The 24653-nt window shown below is 37.4% G+C and overlaps 1 protein-coding gene across 2 annotated transcripts in view; it reads right to left on the bottom strand.

Moving 5' to 3' along the window:
- Positions 1 to 24653, bottom strand: part of ARID5B (AT-rich interaction domain 5B) — a 198296-nt gene that overhangs the window by 16834 nt on the left and 156809 nt on the right. For both annotated transcript variants that reach the window (XM_075216337.1, XM_075216338.1), the window contains 2 exons: positions 24247 to 24299; positions 21002 to 21099 (listed from right to left, as the gene is read on the bottom strand). In XM_075216337.1, coding sequence (XP_075072438.1) covers positions 21002 to 21099; positions 24247 to 24299 — 151 coding nt within the window. The remainder of the gene's footprint in view (positions 1 to 21001; positions 21100 to 24246; positions 24300 to 24653) is intronic.

Here is a 24653-nt window from a genome sequence, read left to right on the forward strand (position 1 = left end):
AGGCGTGGTCACACTATACGGTGTATGGTCATATCACATTGGGGTGTGTCACATCCAACTGGGGGCGGAAGCACTGGACCAGCCTGACTTTGAAGATGTACAATTTTCTATTGTTCTGGAATTCCTGGGATAATCCCCTTAAATACGGTTTGTCCTACCTAAATCGGGACAGTTGGGATATATGCATTATATATGTTTTTGCTTTTCTCTAAATTGATCATAAAAAAAATTAAAGCTACAGATATGGGCAAACTTGAAAAATATAACCCAGCACCAAAGTTATGTTTATTCCCACTTTTATTTGTCTGCCTCTGATCCAAAGGGGTAACAATGGGTTTTCTACTTACAGTGGTCAGGACCAGTGTCATATTAGTAGGTCTTAGTAGAGCACCATTGTAGCAGCCTATTGGATCATGTAAATAGCACAAAATTAAGAATGGTCACTTCAGAGCGTCCCCAAATCTGCAAAATATGGGTAAATTTATATTTGGAAAAAAAAATGCTCACCTTGAGTTCCCCCCACTCCCCCCAAACTCACCCCAGGATGAGTATGTAAAAATACAGTGTAAACCGGGAACAAAGATATATAGTTGTTTAGTGATGACAAATTATCTTTGTTGAAAAAATAAGCTACTAGTGAAGGATTTCAAAGTGAAAATAACCCCCAAAAAATAAAAATACTAACACATATACTAAGCTAAGTACTAATACTAAGGTAATCTTAATCCGTGACAGCAAGCAAATCGGCCAAAAAAAATAATAATGTGATAATACAAACACTGGAGAAATATATTTTTACTACCATCATAACTGAATTTCTATATTGAAGTCGAGACATATATTTTTAGTTTTCGGAATATATTAGTAGCTGGCCTTGATGAAGTATTCTCTGTGTGCACTAATGAGTTATGTCAAGTGATCAGTTTTTCAGAAAGGATAATGTCATTTTTGAAGCTTGTATCAAAAGCCGGAATTAAGATTTATAAAATTGAGCATCTCATAGATCCAGAGTATATATATGTTATAAAGAAAATATTCTATTCATGTACAGCAGTTATATCCTTTTATTTTCTTTAATACCGTAATATGAGATTAACATTAGAGAGGAAAAAAAGAAGTTGAAAACAGTAGGTGGTTCAACTTCCTCCCCCCCTCTGGCGACAAAGCTTCTACTTAAATTACTTCAGTTTCTGCTCGTGGAAAGTCTGTTTGAAGCATAGGCCTGTTTCAATCAATAAAAGTAAAGCAAATTAACAATTCGCCAAGTCATTTCACATATCAATAGTTATGTTTTCATATTAATACTTGGGAAATGTATTTTTCCTTGCTGAACTAACACTGACTCATACCACAATTCATCTACATAGAAACATGTTTCAGACACTGCTCTGAAATTAAATAAAGGTGCAGAGAGAATACAGGCTTTAGTTTTCCAGTAGAATTTATGAAAATCCAATGCACGGCTTCAGCAAAGGTCATACATCTATTACAGTAAGTAATCTGGACTCCTGCCAGTGGGTCTAGGAAAGACGGAGGAGGACAATTTTACATTTGCAAATTGTAAAACTCACAAGGGATATCATTTCTTTCTCAATCAAAATCACAGTATTAGAAAAAAGGTTATTTTCAGGAAAATTTTATTTTATGGCAAGATCACACATGTCCTTCAAAACACTTATGCACAATATTTATTTTAATCAGTAACACTGCTTATTATTTTGCTAGTCAAAGGAGAAATATACTGTGTATATATTCAAACGTGTATTTAATATATTCTTCTATTAATGGTCAGAAAACCTATGTGCAGAGTCTGCAAAAATGTGACTTATTGTTAATTTCCTTGTTCCTTTCCTTTACCTTTAGGAGTATTATTGAGAGCTCTTGTAATGCTTACTGCTGTCAAACCTATTGTAAAAAATTAAATATTGTATTATTGGGACCATTGTCGTATTCAGGAATAAGAGCTGTACATATGTTATACATGTACAGCTATTACAGTGTGGATATCTTTATCACATCTTGTTGCTCCCATTGTGGGTAAGAAGTTGAGCTACAACTTGAATGGATGATATAATATCTGCTGTTTCTCCATGAAAGGTGTCTGCCTGCTATTCTGCCCTCCTGCTGGGGAGATGTGTCATTAATAATAGAGGCACATATTGAGAAATACTTCACTTCATTGAGTTGTATTTCCTTTGTATAACCTACAGGCATTATTGTTATTATTTCAATTTTGAAAAGATCTCCAAAAGTGGACACCCACCCGCCACATCGAGCTTTGGTATAGGTTGTCTACTCCCTCTATCTCTGGTACCACATTATAAAGGAATTGCAAGAGCTTCCACCGCTAGTGGACTAAGCCCAGTGTTAGAACTTCCACTACTATGGCCCACTATGGGGGCCAGAGGTCAAAGGGAGTGCTGGCAATGACAGTCCAGTTCCCCCAGACCCATCACCTTGTTCTTCTGAGCATATGTGCCTTGGTTGGGCATTACTGGGACTATCCAAGTTTTCCCTAGGGATGCAGTGTTTCCAGCCTGACTAAACCCATCCCAGAAAATCGGTCTGCTAGAACAGGAAGTGAGACATGGACCTGGCACCTGACTGGATGGCTGTGATTCCTGCCGAATAAGGCCACAGTCACTACAAACCAAATTCCAGGAATATTAATTTCCTACTCACTCTCCTCTGTCAATATCAAGGCTTATCCTCTAAAGCCTCTCACTGACTATCGTGTGTGTTCAGATAGTGGTGGCAGTCCTGTGTGAAAGGGGACTATCCAGAGAGGACAAGTGGTCAAAAAAGAAAGTAGGTCTAAACCACATACAGAATTAAACTAGTAGACATCTGCTTGAAGATTATAAAAGGTAATTTGCAAAGTTAAAACAAATCTTTCTATATAAATAGAGAATAAGGGGTATATTTACTGATCTGTTTTTGAAAGTGGAGATGTTGCCTAAGCAACCAATCAGATTCTTGCTGTCATGTATTTAGTACATTCCACAAAATGACAGATGGAATCTCATTGGTTGCTATAGACAACATCTCCACTTTTTCAAACACTTGTATCATCATTTATAGATATTTTTAGTCCGGTTATAAAATCAAATGAAATGATACAAAGTTCTACGAAACAATAAAACAGGATCGTGGGAAGCGTACACACTAATAACAGTCGTCTATCATTTAATTGGCACGATAATTGGGTGAACAACCTGTAGTGTGTACCCAGCTTAAGTTGCATTATATCCTTCAGGAAGAACTGAGCACACAATATATAGGTTGTTTGTACCTTTCATTTGTGTACGCAACTTGCCAAACAGGTTTTTTTGAGTACATTTCTTCTTGTTCTTTTTTTGTGTGAAAAACAATTGGGAAACAGTTGGGCAGGGATCTTCAGAAGTAAGTCATTTAATAGCTTGTTTAATAGAAGTCATTTGGAGGTCACTTATCTGTATTACAGTGCTTTAATGTAGTAATCGTTACCAAATGATTCACCAAGCAATCCTTTAAGCCCGGCTATCGGATGAAACATTTTTTTCACTATATTTGACTTTGCAACACATTCTGCAATGCAATTTTACTGAAATAAATTAGCTCAGATAACCTGTAGCACTCCATTATTCCCATTCTGGAATCAGTAGTTCCACAACAGCTGGATGCCTACCTCTGTTAAACATTTTAAAATAGCACATTAGTAAAGGAACTATCATTTAGAGGATGACTTGCAATGATACTTGTATTTAGGAGAGTTGCGGCATTACGTGTTTTTCCAAATGTTGCATTCTCCATTCATTGACTGTTAGTGCCAGTGGATGCACTGGGAAAAACTAGGAGACCTGGGGGTAAATGTATCAATCTGCGCGTTCTGCAAGTCGCCGGTATTCGGCAACTTTGCAGGGCAGATTTACAAGTTTTGCCTGTAAAAACATTCCGTTTTAAATCTGCCCTGCAATGTTCCTGAATATCAGATACATTTATTCCCTGATGTTTTGTATTTGCAATTTTTAATGCAAAAAGAAGCCAAAAAAAAAACAAACAAAAAAACAGTGGGTAGAAGTCCTTAGGTTAAGAGTTTTCATTATAAGCTGTTACAATGTGTCTTCTTTTTGCTTAAATTTCGTAGGGCAGAGCGCGTTACCTTTGCACACGTAACTCCTACAATCGCTTTTCAAAGTTATCATACGGCTAATAAATTGAGACATACAAAAGGCAGCAGTATTTATGTGTTTACGTTTATTTATATAGCGCCAGCATATTCCTTTGCACTTTAAAACCTGATAGTAATAAATGCACATAAACCTAAGATATCGCCTTGTATATAATGTCAATTTTATCATTCAGTGACAGCTAACAAGATCAATCATCCACCATGACAGTTCCTTTGTTTTCATAGTCAGTACATAAAAAGCCATAAGATTTATTGTTCTTTAACCAATTTCATATATTCCAGGGTTCCAAAGAGAGCAGATAGTGTATTTTTCACCAGTCAGCATCACGTTCTGCTCTTTATAACTGACTGATTACGGTTTCTCAGAGTCACTTAAATCCTGGTTCACATTATTTTGCCAAACAAACTGTAAGCTTTAGAGTCACAAACACACACTTGGGTGTGTATTTCCCACACTGTAACATATATATGAATGCAGAAAAAGAATAACTGAATGCCTTGCATTCGTGGCATATTCAGATAAGAGGCCTGCTGGTGGTATAAGTATCATACAGATCATATTACAACACAAGTAAAACCTCTGTCCATGAGGTTTAATGGATATCAAATGTTCCACTAAAGTCCTACATCATTATTATTATTATATTATTATTATTATTATTATTATATTATTATTATTAAATCAGTATATTGAAATGAACAAGTGCACTATTTTAATTATATTAGCCCATGACCAGTCCACCCCAAGAAGTATTTGTGGTCACTAGGTTGAGTGACCAATCTAGTCTTGCTGCTTCACAGAGCCCATACTGCTGATGTCTCTCATTGCTACTTATTATCACCATTATCCAAGGTTGGGCAGCATGGTGGCTTAGTGGTTAGCACTTCTGCCTTACAGCACTGGGGTCATGAGTTCAATTCCCGACCATGGCCTTATCTGTGTGGAGCTTGTATGTTCTCCCCGCGTTTGCGTGGGTTTCCTCCAGTTTCCTCTCACACTCCAAAGACATACTGATAGGTTAATTGGCTGCTATCAAATTGACACTAGTCTTTGTGTGTGTGTGTGTTAGGGAATTTAGACTGCAAGCTCCAATGGGGCAGGGACTGATGTGAGTGAGTTCTCTGTACAGCGCTGCGGAATTAGTGGCGCTATATAAATAAATTGTGGTGATGATGATGGTTCACTATTTTGAAACTCTACTGTTATCCCTGTATTATTATGTATACTGCATTCATTGTTGAGGGTAAATAATTTTCAAGAAGAATAAAAGTAAAAAGAAATAATGCAAAAAGGTCTCGCAACTCAGACATGTTTTAGATCGCTGTACATACCACCACCTGTATGATTATTGACATAACAAGCAGATCAGCGCACGGCATAAGACGACAATTCAACCAGGATAACTGACCAGTATAATGGGTTCTACAACTCAACAGACGATTCACACTTATTACCCACTGTGAGCAGAGTCTGCATTTCTTTTTGTATTATGGCTACGCTTTGTACAACGTTTTAGAACATGTTGACGCTACATTAAGAGGACATTACAGTGGAGAAAACAATAAAATTACAAAGCTAATCGGGCAGAATAAAACATTTGTCTGCTATGTGTTATTCAATTGTTATTACATGGTAATTCCAAGCAAGCACTGTTTTATTGTTCCATGGTAATATAATAACATGACTGTTGGAGGGCTCTGTTCCAATCTAGGCTATGGCTAAAATGTTATTTGTTCTCAGCTGAGCAAACACGGCGGCTTTCACTTATTCATAAATAAATAGCATTTATAGCAAAAATAACTCGAACTCAATTATATTATTATAATACTTGATTTTTATAGCACCAACATTTTCCATAGACTTGAACAAATGGGGAACAAAGTCAAAATAACCCCCAATATTATATATTAGGCTCAATATTTGATGACAGTCAGAGCACTGATACACCTGTATGTAACCAGGGCTAAGGTGGACGGGACAAGAACATGTATCAGATAATCTGTATGTTCACAACAGTGTAACAGAGTATTTCAGGAGATAAGAGAGTTTGTTAAAGATATGGAGAAAGATTAACGTGGCAAAAACATCTATACGAAGCAAACCGCCACAACCAAATTTTTAAATGAGGATATAGTGTAACGTTACAGTCTGTTACAGAAATGATTGTGTCTTGAATGTAAGTCAAGACTCTAAAGAATGTGATTAATTAGCAATAGTCATCTGAGGTTTTTTCTTATTTTTATTTTTTATAACTTGCTCACATATTTTCAATAATCCCTTTGTTGTAGCATCTGTTGCTCCCTTTAATTGTAAACATGTTTGTGCAATGGTATGCATGGGAGTAGGGTTACTCAATGGTAATGAAGAAGTCCAGAGAACAAAATGAAATAAATTATAATAATAAACCTTGCGTCAAAACGGAACGATGCTAGACACAGATATTTTCATCACAGATTTTATTTCCACGGTTCGGGAAGAGAGTGATAAAAGTGCACATCTCGCTACAGGCAGCAATCTTGTAGACTAATATAATATTGGTGGGAATACGACCTGTCCGATTGGTGGGAAGTAGTGACATCACTGTGACACAAAGTGATTGGACAGGCTGCATTCTCAGCGGTATTGGTTGGGCTGCCTCCATTGTATGCAGGCGACTGCTCCATTTTCATGTCCTCTAACAGAAAGCAATTTTTCTCAGGTAAAGGTGACCACGTGTTAGTCTTATCAAGCTTGCATCAACACTAGTACAGGTGTAAACTAATAGATGGCACTTTATTTGTTTTCTGGTGGTAAATAATGATAACGACATGCCAGGAAAGAGGTGGCACCTTGTTAGAGAAATGCGTGGGGTTGGACAGACTATGGAGACATTTAAGTGACATTCTGTATACTGAAGTATACACATCTGTACTGCGCACAAGGGTGTAAAACAAATACCATAAACTGACACTTAAACAATGATTTATTTTTTAATCGGTCAGGGTAACGTGTAACATTTTCCTTTTATCAATGGAAACCTTTACCTATCTGGATGCCCAACCTACATAACAGCCTACCTGAAGGTTTTATACTATTTGTAGAACATGTATTACACTGAGAGTTAGAGAATGATGTATCGTATTTTAGAAGTAACTGCCTCCTATGTAGCAGCTGCCATAACATATTGATATTCATAAAACGTGACCAGATACAAACAAATCACAATGGATTATGGGATGTCATTGCGGGAGATCTTCTCTCTGCTATGGATCACTGTACAAACACACGTTCCATAAAATAAATACTGCATCTTTCATTGACCTTTTCAGATGATGATGTGCTTTTAAATGCAACATTTTAGGTTAAGAAAATGTATCATCTGTACACGTGTCTTACTCTTCAAAAATGTATAACTATCATAGCAGCAAGATAATGTAAATGATTGGACAGCACAACCCACTAGAAGCTAGTTCTTTATTCAACCTAGTTCATAGTTCAAAGATGTACAGGCCACATGTGCGACCTATCCGGTCCACGCACATTCGCCCTGGTCTGGATGGCAGGGCTCTCCCTAATGGAATCTGTGGGCAACACAATCTATCCAAGAGCACTGTACCCCTCTGGTCTTTCTCTCTTGGCCCAGTAGGTTTCTATTAGGGCAACAAGCACCTTGTACTTTGTCTTCTCAGTAACAGAGTATTAGACTGGTTAATTAACACATCTTGTGGCCTCCCTGTAGCATAATGTACCATGTACTTAATGAGCGCTCCCATAGGCCAGCATTGTATTTTACAGAGCGTTAATGCTGCTGACTGCTGGATATAACGTCAAAATGTATGTAAAGCACTAGCTTGGGGGTCGTTCTAGGTAGCACCTATCTCCTCCCCCTGTAAACCTGTAATGGCGCCCCCCACTGCCGCTTCCAGTGTTAGTAGGCAGGAGGTTGGGTGCGGCGTCCTCGGAGTGGGGGTGCGGCGCTTGGCTGTGACATCATAATATTAATATCTTTTACAAGTTTAGTACATAAACCTATCATTGGCAAAATATTATAAAATATAGATAAGTAAAAATTTAAAAGACTGAAGAATAGGTGATTAAAATGTGAGAAATCATTTCTAAACTTTAAATTTTTTTATTAATAAATGAATGTGATTTTTAACAATTAATAGTAATGAATTTGGGTGAATTTGGGTGTGCCCCTAAATAAGAGAACCCTTTTTTCTTTTTCCTTTAATAAATGTATTGTTTTAAATGTACCTTAATGTGTCTGCCAACATGAATTTACTGTACAGTAAATATGTGGGAGACGTAAATACTGACTGTATATTATCCATTCTGCTCAGGGGGAGGCAACAAACTGCTACCTTTTATATTTATTAGACAACAAGGCTTATAGATTATTCTGAGAAAGCGCAAAAGGATAATATATACTCTGGACAAAAGTATTCGGACACTTGACCATTACACCAACAGGGACTGGAATGACATTGTATTCAAATACATATACTTTAATACGGAGTTGGTCCCCTTTTGCAGTGATAACAGCTTCCACTCTTCTTGGAAGGTTTCCACAAGATGTTGGAGTATTTCTGTGGGAATTTGTGCCCATTCATTCTGTAGAGCATTTATGAGGTCAGGCACTGATGTAGGACAAGAAGGCCTGGCTCGCCATCTCAGTTCCAGTTCATCCCAAAGGTGTTCAATGGGGTTGAGGACAGGGCTTTGTGTGGGCCAGTCAAGTTCTTCCACACCGAACTCCTCAAACCAGTGCACAAAGAAAGGACTACAGTCATGGTGGAATAGAAAAGGGCCTTCCCCAAACTGTTGCCGCAAAGTTGGCAGCATAGCATTGTCCAAAATGACTTGGTATGCTGAAACATTAAGATTGCCCCTCACTGGAGATAAGAGGCTTAGCCCAAACCCTGAAAAACAGCCCCTTACCATTATTCCTTCTCCACCAAACTTCACAGTTGGCATAATGCTTAATGCTGTCAGGCAGGTAACGTTCTCCCGGCATCCGCCAAACCTAGACTCACCCATCTGACTGCCAAAAAGAGAAGTGTGATTCGTCACTCCACAGAACGTGTCCACTGCTCCACAGTCCAGTGTCGGTGTACTTTACACCACTCCATCCGACGCTTGGCATTGGTCTTGGTGATGTGAGGCTTGCATGCAGCTGTTCGGCCATGGAGACCCATTCCATTAAGTTTACGCTACACAGTTTTTGTACTTACATTAATGACAGTGGAAGTTCGAAACTCTTCAGTTATGGAATCAGCAGAGCGTTGCCGACTTTTACGCACAATGTGTCTTACTTAGCAGTCGTTGAACCCGCTCTGTAATTTTACGTGCTCTTCTGCTTCGTGGCTCTGGAGCAGGGTATGACACTGAATACATTATTTTTTATGAGGAGCTGCAGCTGTTGGTCAGAATAATGGCAGTAGATTGGCATAGTGGTTAGCATTGTTGCTTTACATCACAGGATCCTTAGGTATGTTGTACACCATGGTGTAGAGTTTTTTCTCCTAGTACCTTGTTTTCCTCCCATAGTAGTTGGCTAATTGGCCCTGCTGTGCGTGTGGTGTAGAAATTAAATTGTAAGCTCTACTGTGCAGAAACAGATGTCTTTTAATAAAATTATCTGACTGCACAACGCTGCAGAATATACTGGTGCTATATAAACAAAGGATGAAAATAATAGCAATAAAGACGTAGTGTGTTTGACATTTATGTTTGTGTGTGTCATGCACATATTAAGAGTATAATGTGTCAGATCTTGTTCCGTAAAAGAGGCAAGTAAAATGCTCCAATTGAAATGTTAAGTGTGTTCCTGTAGCATTTGGATAAAAAAATATAGTAAGCGAGAAAATATGTGCTGTTGTGTCATGGCATAAGGTTGTTATGTCTATAAATTAAAATATCCTGAAACCTGTGTTTCAACATTGGCAGAAAGAGTAAATTGCTTTAAGATCTACAAGTAAAACAAATTGAGCGCTTGCTAAATAGTCTAGGGGCTGTGTGTTACAGCTTTCCGAGGGTTCCAAGACATGAATGTAATCAGGGTTCCATGACGTGCTCTTACAAAAGCTTATAAAGTCATGTTTTGCTGAGACAAGCTGCCCGGAATGCATGGAAATAAAGGCTGTAGATTCACTTTTCAGTCTTCATGATGTCTTATTTCTTCTAACATTTTTATGGCAATTTCAAAACGCGTAGCAGTTTGATGTTAAGTTTTGGAGTGTATAATCAAAACCTGTATTTCTACTCAAAACTACAAAATACATGGTGTACGTGGTACCTTTATAATGGACCAATTTTTGTTTTTAAAAACAAAAAAAAACAAAAACATTTTATGACAAGCTTTTAAAGAGCTTAACTTTAGTTTTCAATATCTCAACGAATTTACATGTGGAATAGTAATATATTAAATTAGTTATGTTTTTGCCCCATGAAAAAAAACTTAAAGGGTTACAAAGTAAAATTCGTTGCTTAATTTGGAAACAGTCGCATGACTTAGGACGTAAAGTTATTCTGGAGCTAGAAAAGAAACCGGCATAATGAGGAACATCATATGGTCTATATTAGGTAATGATTTTGCATGGGGCGACAATGTAATCTGCATCTAAATGAAAAATAAATAGCTCAGTCATCACTAAAGTTATGAAGTTGATTTTAGAAGTTGAAATAACAGAAATTTAAACAAATCTCTAAAAACAATATTTTTCGTTTAAATAGTTTTGGTGCATGTTAAAGTCCAGCATAACACGTAATTACATCATACTATACATCAGAGACAATCTAGACCATTTAGTACATGGTGTGAGACATTAGCAAAGGAAAACCAGTGGTGCTGTAAACCGTATGATAATCAGACCACACAGGCCTTGACCTAGGGCTACAGTGATTAATCTTTCAATCAAAGGGTGGCACAGTGGCTAGCACTGCTGCCTCACAGTGTTGGGGTCATGGGTCTACATCGAGATTTAAGAGTAGATGTATCAAACCTTTTAATAAGGAGAAGTGAGGGTGTTGCCCACAGCATCCTATCAGATTCTATCTGTCTACCATCTATCTAGTACATTCTAGAAGATGATAGGTAGAATCTGAATGGTTGCTATGGGCAACACCCCCACCTTTTAGAATGTTTGATACATCTACCCTCTAGAATTTATACAGTACAGGATTTAGACCGTGTTCCAATGGGAAAGGGACTGATGTGAATTATTAAATATCATCTGTAAAAGTGCTGTAAAGTATAGTGCAATATAAATAAAGGATAATCTATGTTAATATTTTTATTTTGTAGAGAAATAATCATTTACATAGTAAAAACATTTAAGCATTATTTGTGGTTGAATTATTTCCATTTATACATTTATTTTTAAAGAGGGAACGCAGTGTGGGTTAGGAAGTTGCCTAGGGGAGAATATAATGAAATCCAGGCCTGATCATAATCGGTACTAAAGCAAATATCTGCATGTATTACCTGCCACATATAAAGGACATTTCTATTTAATATATAAGATCAATTTACAGAGTACATCCCGACAATTGAAATGCCCAAAGAGGGGAAACTTACACCATTAATACATTCACACAGGACTAGACCGACCAATAGCCAGAGAATTAGAATGTTCACAGCAAAAGTTAGCAGACGCCCACCGTAATAAAATATTTAATAAGTTGTCACAGAGCTGTCCAACTGATGGCCTGTGGGCCAGATGTAGTCTTTCAAAGCATTTGGTGGCCTCCTTCCCTGAATGCTCCACAGACTCTGTTGGATGACATGATTTTATACTGCAGTCTTCATAGTAATACTTAGACATTACTGAATTACCAGATGAACATGCCTAAAACATGAAGTCATTGTTTATAAGAAAATGCTAAACAGCCAGGATACTATAAAAGCCTCTCTTCTGTATGAAAACAAACTCAGAACCAAAGATTGTTTAAAGATATGTTCTTACGTCTTGTCTCATCCTGACACGGACAGACATGTTTAGAATAAAGCCGGAGACATGACAAAGTCATTTCTGTAACAAAGTTGTGAACTGGCTAATTTGTTATATTTTGTGCATTAAGGTCCATTTTATTTTCTAAATCGCTTCAAACCAATCTCATTTCATTTGTAGATTCCAAATCATAACGTAAACAAAGGCGATCTATCTCTACATGTCTACTTTCCATCCATTCCATAAAAGGAATTAAGAGAAAATAAAACTAGATATATGAACTTGGTTTCATAGAGGCTCATTTTACACATAGTTTCATGTTTTTCTTACATTTGGATCCATTAACATTTTTGTTTTAAGCATTCTAATACTTTGGCTACAGATTGGTTTAGCCTTCTGAACATTCTAGAACATCGATTGGCCACAAGATATAGCCTCCCCGTGAGGCTAAATTGCTACACTAGGGGTTTAAGTTTGCCTTTGTCTGGATCACTGCAATTTGAGTATATGGAAGATTGAAGCCATATATTTTTCAGCTTAAGCATGTAACTATGACTATATCGGCCATCTTGTTGTAGCCCAGTAGTGACAGAGTTATGGTCACTATCAAAAGTGCCCTCATGTAAAGAAAATTGAGGGTGGGGTCTCTGGACAAACCCTTTAAGTAAATTCCTTTCAACAGATTCAATCTTAAGAATTAACACTTTATCCCAAGTGATAAACATTATAACCGATTCTTTTTATTTGACATCAAGACAATGTGTAATGTAGCATGATAAAACACAACTTAGTAAATATAGTTCAATGTCAACAATGCAGACTTTTCTCTTTTTCCCTCTCTCCCCACCATAAAAGTAATTAGAAAGAACATCTGTTCTAGATTTTGAAACAGACTTGTTTTAATTCTGTATTTAACAAGCCTCTTTAATCTACATATACTGATTCAAACCTTGTTGTTGGCTCGTCATTTTGAAGACATCCTTTCTTACATGCTTACAAATGGCCTCAAATGATAAATAATAGACACATCTTGTTTCTACAGAATAAAAATACTCAATATCATAGCAAGTGAGACACATAACTATAGTCGTCACATTATTGGACCCCGCAGCAGAGTTACAGTGATAGAGCGACTCCTAAGGGCTAGGCAGCAACTGACCAAATTTAGTAATTGTGGTTTCAAAAGATTCACAGGCCAAACCTACCACCATTTCCCTGCAATTAAAGTGCTCCCAGAAGTTTTAAACAAATCTCACTAATATATTACAATGGGGAAAGAATTACATAAATTGTAATCACACATGACATTTACAATAATGCATAGTATAATATTATTAAAATGTAACTTTTATATCTCTCTTTCTCTGTATGAGATTATATATATATATATATATATATATATATATATATATATATATATATATATATATATATACATAAATACATACATATACACACACACATATACACACAGACACACACTCTCCACATGCTGATCTAGATCATACTGTAGAACAGTCTACAAGAAATGCGGCTCTCAAGCTATGGCTATGACAACCAATCAGATTCTAGCTGTCATTTTGTAGACTGTACTAAATAAATGATAGCTAGAATCTGATTGGTTGCTATTGGCAACATCTCCACTTTTCCAAACCCGCAGCTTAATAAATTGACCCCTTAGTTGGTTGAATCTGAATTTGGAGATTTTATCCCCAAAATCAAATGCTGGGAGGTATACCTAACCACTAATGTTACTCCTGCACAGAAAATAACCTTGTTATAGTCTCCATAGACAAGACATTTCAGGTACTGATATTTATGAATTGAAAATGAAATGCAATATGACTTTTGTGAGATTCTTTGGTATAACATCAACAATGAACACAAAACAAAATTAATTTTATCTTGGTTAAGAAAGGAACATTGCAGCTCTCCATGTATTACTAAATGCAAATTGGAGACATAACTGCTTCCCAGACTGCGTGGGAAATCTTATAGAAAAATAACGTTAAAATGACATTTCTCTGTAAATTTTATTATCTCTTTCATGTATGCCTTTCACTATAGATCAGTGTATAGTTTCATCTTTAGAGAATGCTTGTTAAAACAGTTACAATTGCGAAATTATATGAGAAAAAACATCCAAACTTAACAAATAATACCAGTTGCATTTTTATTAGTTTCTCAGTATGATAGTAGCTAATACTTTAAGATGACCTTTACAAAAGATCTCCTAATAACTAGATGGTTTAAGCATGTGTGACTGCTTTATCACTGAAAGGTCAGACACTTAAGTACTTGGGTTACTTTAAAGCACTTTATTTTTTAATTCTACACACCCAATTGATGCATGCAATTTAAATGGAATAAGGATCACATAATGGAAGCCTTAATGAAAGGCATATTTAGATATTCAAGTGATTAGCTGATGGCATAAATGGTGGCATCACTTAACACAGCTCCAGGGGGAAAAGGGAAAATACAAGACAATGGCTAGCTACAGCCTTGAATTCTTTAGCATTTAAAACACATATGATAACCAGACATGCAATTGTACATCTAGGTGTCAAATATTACATCTGTAGCCAAGTACCAAGAGAAAATCAAGCTAACCTATCCTTATTGTAGCTGAACATAAAGTATCCGTAATATCACCATTGTATACTCTATATGCCAACTGCTAAACTATACAGCAAAATCAACAATATCACACCCTGTTCCTCAAGAAGAAATGAATGTAAAACAAACAGACAAATAAAGCTTTGCTTTGATCTTGAAAAAAAAACACTTGGCTCAATGTCAACTGTTAAAGGTCCTGGGATTTAGTAACCTACTCATGCAATATTGGGAAACACTATTGACATATGTTCTCATCCCACAGACCACGGTGCTATTACTGTCTGTGCTGATGTCTGCATACGGCAGTTCCAGATAGAGATACTGGGAATAAACCTGGATTGGTTAAAGGGCGGGAGGGGCTGGATTATTCCCTGCCAATTTATTTGTAAAAAGCAGTGCTGGAAATGGGGGTGTATACGGAGGTATGCCACACCGCCACTTCATCATCATCATCATCATCATTTCGTTATATAGCGCCAGCAAATTCCGTAGCGCTTTACAATTGGGAACAAACATTAATAAGACAATACTGGGTAATACATACAGACAGAGAGGTAAGAGGACCCTGCTCGCAAGCTTACAATCACTTCTCCTACTGCCTTCATTGTAACACTATCAAATTCCATTCCCTTACATTCCCATTACATTTCCCATTCCGCCACTTCTAAATTTCCACTTCCCCCGCTGGTATCAAGTTTATAAAAACCAACAGCAGAGCCCCATGTAAAATGTGCACATTCTTGTATTCCACCTGGATGTATTATCACTACCACACAGTGATGTTTGACAGCTCTCTAAACAGCTACTATTGAGCAATAAACACACATTTTACTATAATCTGCACAATATCTATTATCTGCTGATTCCTGTGATCTATAGACAAGCGCTAACCCTCTAATCCATTCCCCGGCTGCTGTCCTGTGTTGAACCCAGACCCAGAAGTCAATACTCAGCTACTCTTCAGTTCTGATCCAAAGTTAAAGGTCAGGAAGAACCATTTACAGTCATCAGCAAAGAGGAGCTGCAGCAGCAGCTATACCAAACACCCAGAAATAAGCATTTCCAGGTGCTTGTGAAGGAGCCTGGTGGTGGCAGGAGCTACTCTCCTAAACCTGGTGCACAACTGGCATTGGCAGTAGGCGAATGTGTGGTGGCTGAGTAACTTCTGTACGAGAAGTTAGCAAAGGCAGATTACTGACAGTGAAAGGATCCCCAAGACGAATCTATTAAACCACTGGCAGAGTGAGCCCATCATGTCACAGATGTTTGAACTATTTGAGCTAGTTTAAAATTCCATCATCCGCTCTGGTTCAACAACAAACACAAATTTTAGGTTGAAACAATGTTGAAAATTTCGAAATTCCTTTTCGGTTTAGCCATATGGTGTGTTCATCATGTATAATGGCTATACTGTTAACTGAAATCTAAAGTACACACTTGATGCTTAAGTTCGAAGTTTACAGCTCACCGTTAAAAGGACATTAAACTATCAAATGTATGAGTTCATTCATGCTCAAGTTTAACTGGCTATATTTTTATAAAAAAAAAAGAAAAAAAAATTATTATTCAAACCAAAATTATGGTCAAGTACAAAGTCGCTGTTTCCATGGAAAAACTTTGAAATACTATACAGTGTCGCCATGTAACCTGGAACATAACTGTGATTGGTTCCCTTATTCAATTTTAGCTCAAATTTTTACATTTTGGTCAAACTGAGTGTGGTGTACATTGGACAAAAAATTCCGGAACCCCTCTATGCAAGAATGCTTGGATACAAGACAGATCCTTTCAACTTGCAAATTGTCTATGTAGATTTTAAATATAACATCTGTGACCTGTGTTTTTTTGAACGATATACAGTAATTTGTCATAAGCTATATGAATTTCCTAAGTTTGCTAGATTTGATTATTTGAAGTAAAAAACGTGATTAACATTCCTATTGGCCAAACAGAACATTAATATGTCACTGTAGGTGGCTCACATATATAAATAAATGTATATATTATTTGGTGCCTTTGAATACAAAATCCATGTTATCTCTATTTTCAACCAGTGAGCTGCATCCAGTTAGAGTTGCATAGGCAAACCGAGAGCGGGTTTCCGAGTGCCTGGAAACCCCCTCCAAGCCTGGGGCACTGTATAAATGAGGTGGCTGCACCCTGCCCCCGCTTCACACGGCTCTGCATGAAAAGGGAGAGCTGCGTGCACCTAACAGTAGTGCACGCAGCATTGCCCATGTATATTATGGGCATAGGAAGAGTTGGAGAGCAGCCAAGCACGGTCTAAAATTATAGCCCCGCCCCCATGCATGCTGGTCACGCCCACTGGCAGCGTGGTGTGGAAACCCCCCTCTACAAATCCTGCGTTTGCCCCTGAGTTGTATGAATTCTGTTTGCAACTTCATCTCAAAATGTGAAAATGGCGGTGACTTATAATATCGGCTAGGTACTTGCCATCTCGATTCTGCATTCAATTAAACATATCCTAAAAATCAGAAGTGTTAGCATTCCATGAGGACAAGTGTTTAGAAATACTGCACAAGTTTACTAAAAAAAATATGCACTAAACTAAGGAGCCAATTTTGCATTGCTACCTATTGAATGTAATAATTTTAAAGTAGCTAAAAACAGGACTGAATAGGACCTACCTGGACAACAGCTTTGAAATATCCTTTGAACCAAACAATGGAAACTGTAATAGTAAATATATCTCTATAACTATGTTGCATAGGCGATTTAATATCTGACAGACTAAAAATGTTCACACTCACAGCAGGATACAAAATTCTATGCAAACTGCAGAGCCTACTGGCAGTGAAGCACTAAATTGACATCACTACAATGCTCAGATAGAAATGACTTGTTCATAGAAAATGTAATTTACATCAACCTCAGTTTGAGCCACAAAAGCATATTTTATAAAAGGTGATAAAACCTACACAACATCTTGTTCTAATAAAAATATTAGGTTGTATCTGCACATAAAACAACACAAACACAATAATAACAGACGTCTCTCACAGTCTGCATCTTCAGGCTTTATATAGTGCTGGGACTTCCTAAGGCACTGAGTAAACATACCTGTAATTAGTACAGTGACTATGGGACGTATATTTACCCTCTTTGGCATTTTATTAATATGGGAATTTTATTAATATGTACGGAGCTACAAAGATATTGTGGCGCTTTATAAATAAATTATAACAAAAAAAAAAATAATTGTTACCACTGATCAAATCAAAATACTAAGTAATGGTAAGTTTAAAACAAACAACCAAAGATTTTTATATATAATTACAAATAAAAAGGAGACAATATACCCTTGTTATAATACTTGATAGAAGCACTTTTAGCTGCAATAGCTACTGTGGGTCTATTAGGGCAGCATTGTACATCTGGATGCTGAAATATCAGGTTAGATAGGACATCTTGGTGAACAGCAATTTTAAAATTATTAACCCCATTAAGACACTTAATGGGGTTGACATCCTGACATTGCTGTATGTTTTGTATCATTTTCCTGCTAGAATATAAATCTGCTGACAAATTCTAGGTCATTTGCAGCAGATGATCCTTCAAGATTTCTCAATTTCTTGCTCCAACCACTTTGATCTCTATTTTGGCCAGTTTTCCAGTCTTTGACTCAGAGATACAAACCCACTGTATAATGTTCCTGCCACCAGGAAGAGTGTTCATGGCATGATGGCTAGTGTTGGACTTGTGACATAGTACCTAGTGCACAGCTGCCAAATGCTAAGGCCAAAAAGTTCACACTATCTCATCAGACCAAAGACTCTTGGTTTGTGAGCCACCCACATGCGTTCTGGCAAGTTCTGGGCAAGATTCCATCCAGTTCTCTTCAACAATGGATTTTTCCCACCCTCACATAATAAAATAATAGAGAGATATGTGAATTGCCTGTACTGTGGTTGTCCCAATGGACAGTTTCTCTTCCTTCAATCTCTGCTATAGAAGACTAACTCTCTCAGAGCTCTTGGTGGCCTCCTTAATAAGTGTGCGCTTCAAGGACATGCAGAGATCTGGAGGACAGCCTCCAAAAGTCAGTTGGGTATATTATATATATATATACACATACATATAAACACACACCATAAACTATGAACACGTCTTTCTCTTTTTTCAATTTTTTTCTACTTTTCATGCGTACCAGCTGTTTTCAGTCAAGAAGAAATGAATAGCTGTTTAAATTCTAATGTTAAGGTTCTATAAGTCACACGCATATAATTCTTTAGGATGTTTTCAGACATAAGTTTATTTTTAATGACCTGTGTGAAGCAACGCGACTTTCATTAAGAATTTGTGGATTGAACAAAACGTCAGCTATAAGCACCAGACTGTTTACATCGTGGTAGTACTGTGGTGTCTTCCGATCCTGCTATGTATTTTATATGATCAGGAGGACATTAAGGACAGAAGTACTTACAGTTTTGCAACACTACGAATTATAAAGTGGGTAATTTTATTACACAAAGCTGCATGAAAGCTTTAGTCACTGAGATATTTAAGGACATGCTTTTATTACCAATCCACAGCGCTGCCTTACGCCCCAAGTCTGCCGTACCTTTACAGTACATTATACAAATGTGGCTTTCTTACTAACAAAATGAGGAATAGGCACCGTTACTAAGTTTTACACGTAGAGGAAATAAAGACGTATAAACTGAGTCCACAATTTTGTGGAGCTTTGTGAAAAAAAAAAATCAAAAAATAAATAAATCTGGAGATCTATCAAAATGTGTCTAAAATATAGAATACGTAATAGTTACATGTTCAAAGGAACTTAACATTTGCAATGAATTTTAGAGCGGCATTTAAACAGTGAAACCGGATTCCATCAGTTCTAGAGGTACCTGCATTGCATTATTTTTTTCCACTACATCCTGAAATATAACCCACTTGGGTCTGTATGTAATTAAATGTAATAGTCATTGTGCATTAAAATGCACATTAAAAGAACTCATAAGAACAACTGCCAAATGTCTTGAGTCTTACAAGAAAATGTTTTAACAAAGACAAAACAAATAGGCTGTCCCATTATAACAAAATACTGTTAGAAAAGCCTTTTGTTCTGCTAATATTTTAACATTTGTTTTAATTGCTCAATCTGTTACATAGCGACATCTGAAATGTGTGTAATTCCCCCAGCAGGAAAGACGCAAAGTCTGCCGTACGCAATCTTCAATCCACGTCAAACAAATGTATATTGAAACAGTACAATCAAGAAAAATAAGAAAACAAATAAACTAATTAAACATATTATATATTAACATAACAAAATATATAACAATATAACTGTAAGAGCATGTTATTATTATTATTTATTATTAATCTCTACCAAAGCAACTGTACTGATTGCCAAAACAAATACTACTACTACAATCCTAAGTACAGCCGAACTCCAAAACACAATCCTATACTAGCCCATATATAATGTGACTAAGATTCCGCTTGCTGTTCAAGAACAAAGTGATCATTGCGGAAAAATTATCTCTTTCCACTAAAACAGAAATGAAAAGCCACACATAAAAGCGTAAATAAGATTCCAAAAACATTGGGTATGCCCTTCTATTTGATGCCTTCAACCACAGTCTGCATAAGTTATTGCTTCCCTGTGTCCCGATTTTTCCAGAACAGTTCCAACTTTTGCTACTTGAAACTTCAGCACAAAATATTCAAGCAGACCTATACATTGTACCTTACACTTGCAAAGCCTTCCACTGCTCCCAAACCAATGAATCAGCAATAGTTTATCCTTCTGATTTAGTTTGATCTTTGTACCTTAATATTTGTACCCATCCAGAGGCGGAACTAGTGAGCTGTGGGCCCCGATGCAGAGAGGAGAGAACCGGGGGCCCCAACCCTCTTCACCTGCCATGTAGTGGGCCCCATTATCTCTATGGGCCCCAGAGCAGGGAGAAGGGAACCGGGGGCCCCAACCCTCTTCACCTGCCATGTAGTGGGCCCCATTATCTCTATGGGCCCCAGAGGAGGGAACCGGAGGCCCCGACCCTCTTCACCTGCTATGCAGTGGGCCCCATTATCTCCATGGGCCCCGGTGCAGGGAGGTGGGGCGGAGGGAACCGGAGTCCCCGAACCTCCTCACCTGCCATGCAGTGCGCCCCATTATCTACATGGGCCCCGGTGCACGGCACCTGCCGCACCAATGGTAGTTCCGCCACTGTACCCATTTACTACTACAGCTTTCATATACATATTAGCATCTTTCACTTTTTATATGCCAATTATTATAGCACTTACCTTTCATAATGCCTACGTGTACATGTAGCAGCGCTAGTACTCCCCGGATTTCCACCTAATTCATCATAAATGTGTTTCCATTGCCTTCGAGCAGTAATCTATTCAAAAACAACAGGTACATTGACATCAATATTCATGCGTTCAGGAAAAATATTCTCTACAATATACTCTGCACACAATACATTTTACATTAGGCAAGAATAACGTTGTAAAATTAGCCATTTTTATAAAGCAAAACAGCATTGTATGATCCATAGATTCTGGGCTCTTAAAACAAATTATTGGTGGAAAGGTTATTAGGCTGCCCTACTTCCTCAAAGTCACAGAGGGGGTTTATTACACTTGAATACAGTTTCAGTCTCATGTTTTCAAGACAAAGAGTCTGATTTACACTTACTTCAGATTTGCAAGACGATAAATAAATTTAGCATTTCAGCTGCAGTTTTGAAATGTCAAAGGTAAATATCAGTCTTTACCCTGTCCCTGCCAACCATACATCTATTGCACAGCGTGCAGATATTTTCTGCATAGTGATCTGCAATCTGCACTACCCAGCGGTACAGCCCTCCCATTCTGTGCACTCGGGTGTACATGAAACAAGGTATTAGTGCATGGGCTATCCTCAGTTCCCGCATGGAACTGCCTCCCCAACAAAGAGAACCCCTGGGTATAAGGAGACAAGAACATGCTCCTTTTAACAGATCATGGATACCAAAAAAAGAAAAATCAAAATTAGAATTGTTTACATAGCACTCTTTTGCCCACTAGGTGGCAGTATTTTTTATTTTTGTCACATAGACCTATAAATACAAGGATGAGTCAAAAGTCATGCTGTTTATCCAGAGCGTAAAGTGCTTAATGTACGAAATGATGCAAGTGATATTGTTTTGTTGTTGTTGTTGCAGTATGCCGATACATTTACAAACTTGTCCATAATGCAATTTATCTGTATTGCAAGTCCATAAAAAAATATTGGTACATGCACACTTGCTAACATATGAATACATCAATACATCACTCACCAAAAACTGAACATGCTCCATTTTGGGCGCTTGTCAAGTTATCTCATGAGCAAGTGAGAAAGACTGGCTGAAAACTTATCGCAACAACAGATTCCTAATGACAACCTCCACTTCCAATGTGCATTGGATGCATTCACGGGGCGAAGATTTGAATTGACGCTGAAGTCTCTCTCCCACACGCAAGTGGAGCCCCTTTCTTATAGACAAGCCGGCACTTGCCAAATGTAAATAAATGCCCTGGATCCCACTGCATTTGTACTCCCGACTCTGCATACACTTCTAGTTTAGTGTGGCGCAGCTTGAGGCTAGCAGATTACACTATCTTAAAATTAAACAGAAATCTGTTCCGTTTAATCAAAGTAGAATCTGGAAAGAATTAGCGCTGACATGTCATCTCTGAGTGGTTGTTGTATCTGAACGCTGTACCATTGGGGAACACAAAAAAAAAAAAAAAAAGGATCTTAATCTTTTTTTGCCTTATCTAATGTTTTCTTGCTTCAAAGAACATAGTGTTCAGTCCATAACCATCAAAATGGATTTGCAAGCTAAATATAGAGCACTCTTGTCAGATAGCATTAGTTAATAAAAAGGAGTGCAGAGAATTTTCTGAATAACTGATATCTTCCTGTTTATGTGCTGGTGGCTTTCTACCCATTAAGCTATTTTACACTACAATTAAAGCAGATAAGTGAAAAACACAATTTCTTAATGGCCAATGCTGATTATGTTTTAAAGCTTTTAAACACATTCCACATTATTAGACATGAGCAGATGTCAGGTATTTTGCCAAGTGAAGTTCTCTTTGTATACACTCTTGGCTGCTTATAGGATAATAAGCTCTTTCTTAACATGGGAAAAAATTACAGACCCAACTAATTTCCTTGACGGGGAAGAGTTACATGTGTTTTCCACTTGTACTTTTTACGACAAGTTTACAATTCTTCTAAAGCTGGAATTAATCAGGCGTCTCTCCAAGACTGGTTCAATAAACCCCCAATGTGAATTGCTATTCTGAAATATTGTTTATTTAAGCTTTTTACTCCAAAAATTTGTTAAACAGGGAAAAGTTACATTTCACAATTCATTCCTCTAGCATTATCAAATGCTCTATTTTTTTCTAAGGTGTACTTTAGGCCAGAATTGCCTATTCAGTTCAGTAAGAATGCTCAACCTACTTGTATGATATATTATTAAATGTCTGTTTCATGGTATAATTCATATGGGGGACACGGATACCGATAGGAGGACAGCAGCATTACTTGTGTTGTATTGGGAAGCTTCACCAGAGCCCCCGACAAAGGCAACCGCAGGAGATACCCTTCGCCAGACTGGGGCTTTGCTAAATAGGGAGATGCCCCACTGATAGATAGACCCCTAGATCTCCTACATTTATTTTATTTATGGAACCTTTTAAATCAATAGTGGTACTTAAATTGGATCATAACAAAATCACCTGCATCTAGAGAGAGACCTAGGGGTATACTTACTAAAGTGCGGGTTTCAAAAAGTGGAGATGTTGCCTATAGCAACCAATCAGATTCTAGTTTTAATTTATTTAATGCATTCTACAAAATGACAGCTAGAATCTGATTGGTTGCTATATGCAACATCTCCACTTTTTCAAACCCGCAGTTTAGTAAATCTAGCCCCTAGTCTCTTGTATTAGTATGGTGTAAATGATAAAATATTAATTTTGCCCTCTAAGTTGATCCACCAATAAGGTAGAAACTTACACTTTGTAGCAAATTCCTCTCCTTCTACAATAGAGAATTTTTTTAATGAATTCCCTACATTTTACTGCCCCAGAACAACTTTTTGCCAGAGACATCTGTGAGGAGTTTGTATGTTCTCCCCGTGTTTGCGTGGGTTTCCTCCGGGTGCTCTGGTTTCCTCCCACACTCCAAAAACATACTGATGGGTTAATTGGCTGCTATTAAATTGACCTTAGACTCTCTCTGTCTGTGTGTGTGTTAGAGAATTTAGACTGTAAGCTCGAATGGAGCAGGGACTGATGTGAGCGAGTTCTCTGCTGCAAAATAGAGAGAGGATGATGATCTGCCTCTGTGGGCTTAGTTGTGTACCCACCCTTGTCTATACCTGGCCTTTGAGCAGATCCACCTCATAACCAACCTGTGTTCACTCCTATTGTGCAAGAGTTCTACAAAAGCTGAGACCACATAAACAGACCGTTGTTAATACAAGGAAAATATTCAAAACACTTACCGTTTCATATCCTCCCAGTTTTTGAGCAGCTTGAAACATAGTCCAAAGGTTAACTGTTAGAGGGACAATAAGTATTTAGATAAGCATTGCATTAACCAGCGTACGTCACACAAATGCAAACTGAACAATTGTTCATGCCAAACATGAAAAACATTGATGTGGCCACATTGTCAATCAGGGGAAAAAAATAGCTAGTTGGAGAAAATATTTAAAATGCACCAAAAAGAATGAATGGTTTCTATCTTACATTGCAAAACACAACTAAAAAACCCCAGCATCCTGTTTTAGCAACGAGCTAGAAAAACCTGTTCATGTATTAAAAAAATAAATAAAACAAAACAAAAAAGATTCAAAGTGAAATACAGGAAGTATTTTCCTGACTTGTGTAAAACGTCAGCTAGTTATAC

The sequence above is a fragment of the Mixophyes fleayi genome, chromosome 6 (assembly GCF_038048845.1).
Source record: "Mixophyes fleayi isolate aMixFle1 chromosome 6, aMixFle1.hap1, whole genome shotgun sequence".
Classification (NCBI taxonomy): domain Eukaryota; kingdom Metazoa; phylum Chordata; class Amphibia; order Anura; family Limnodynastidae; genus Mixophyes; species Mixophyes fleayi.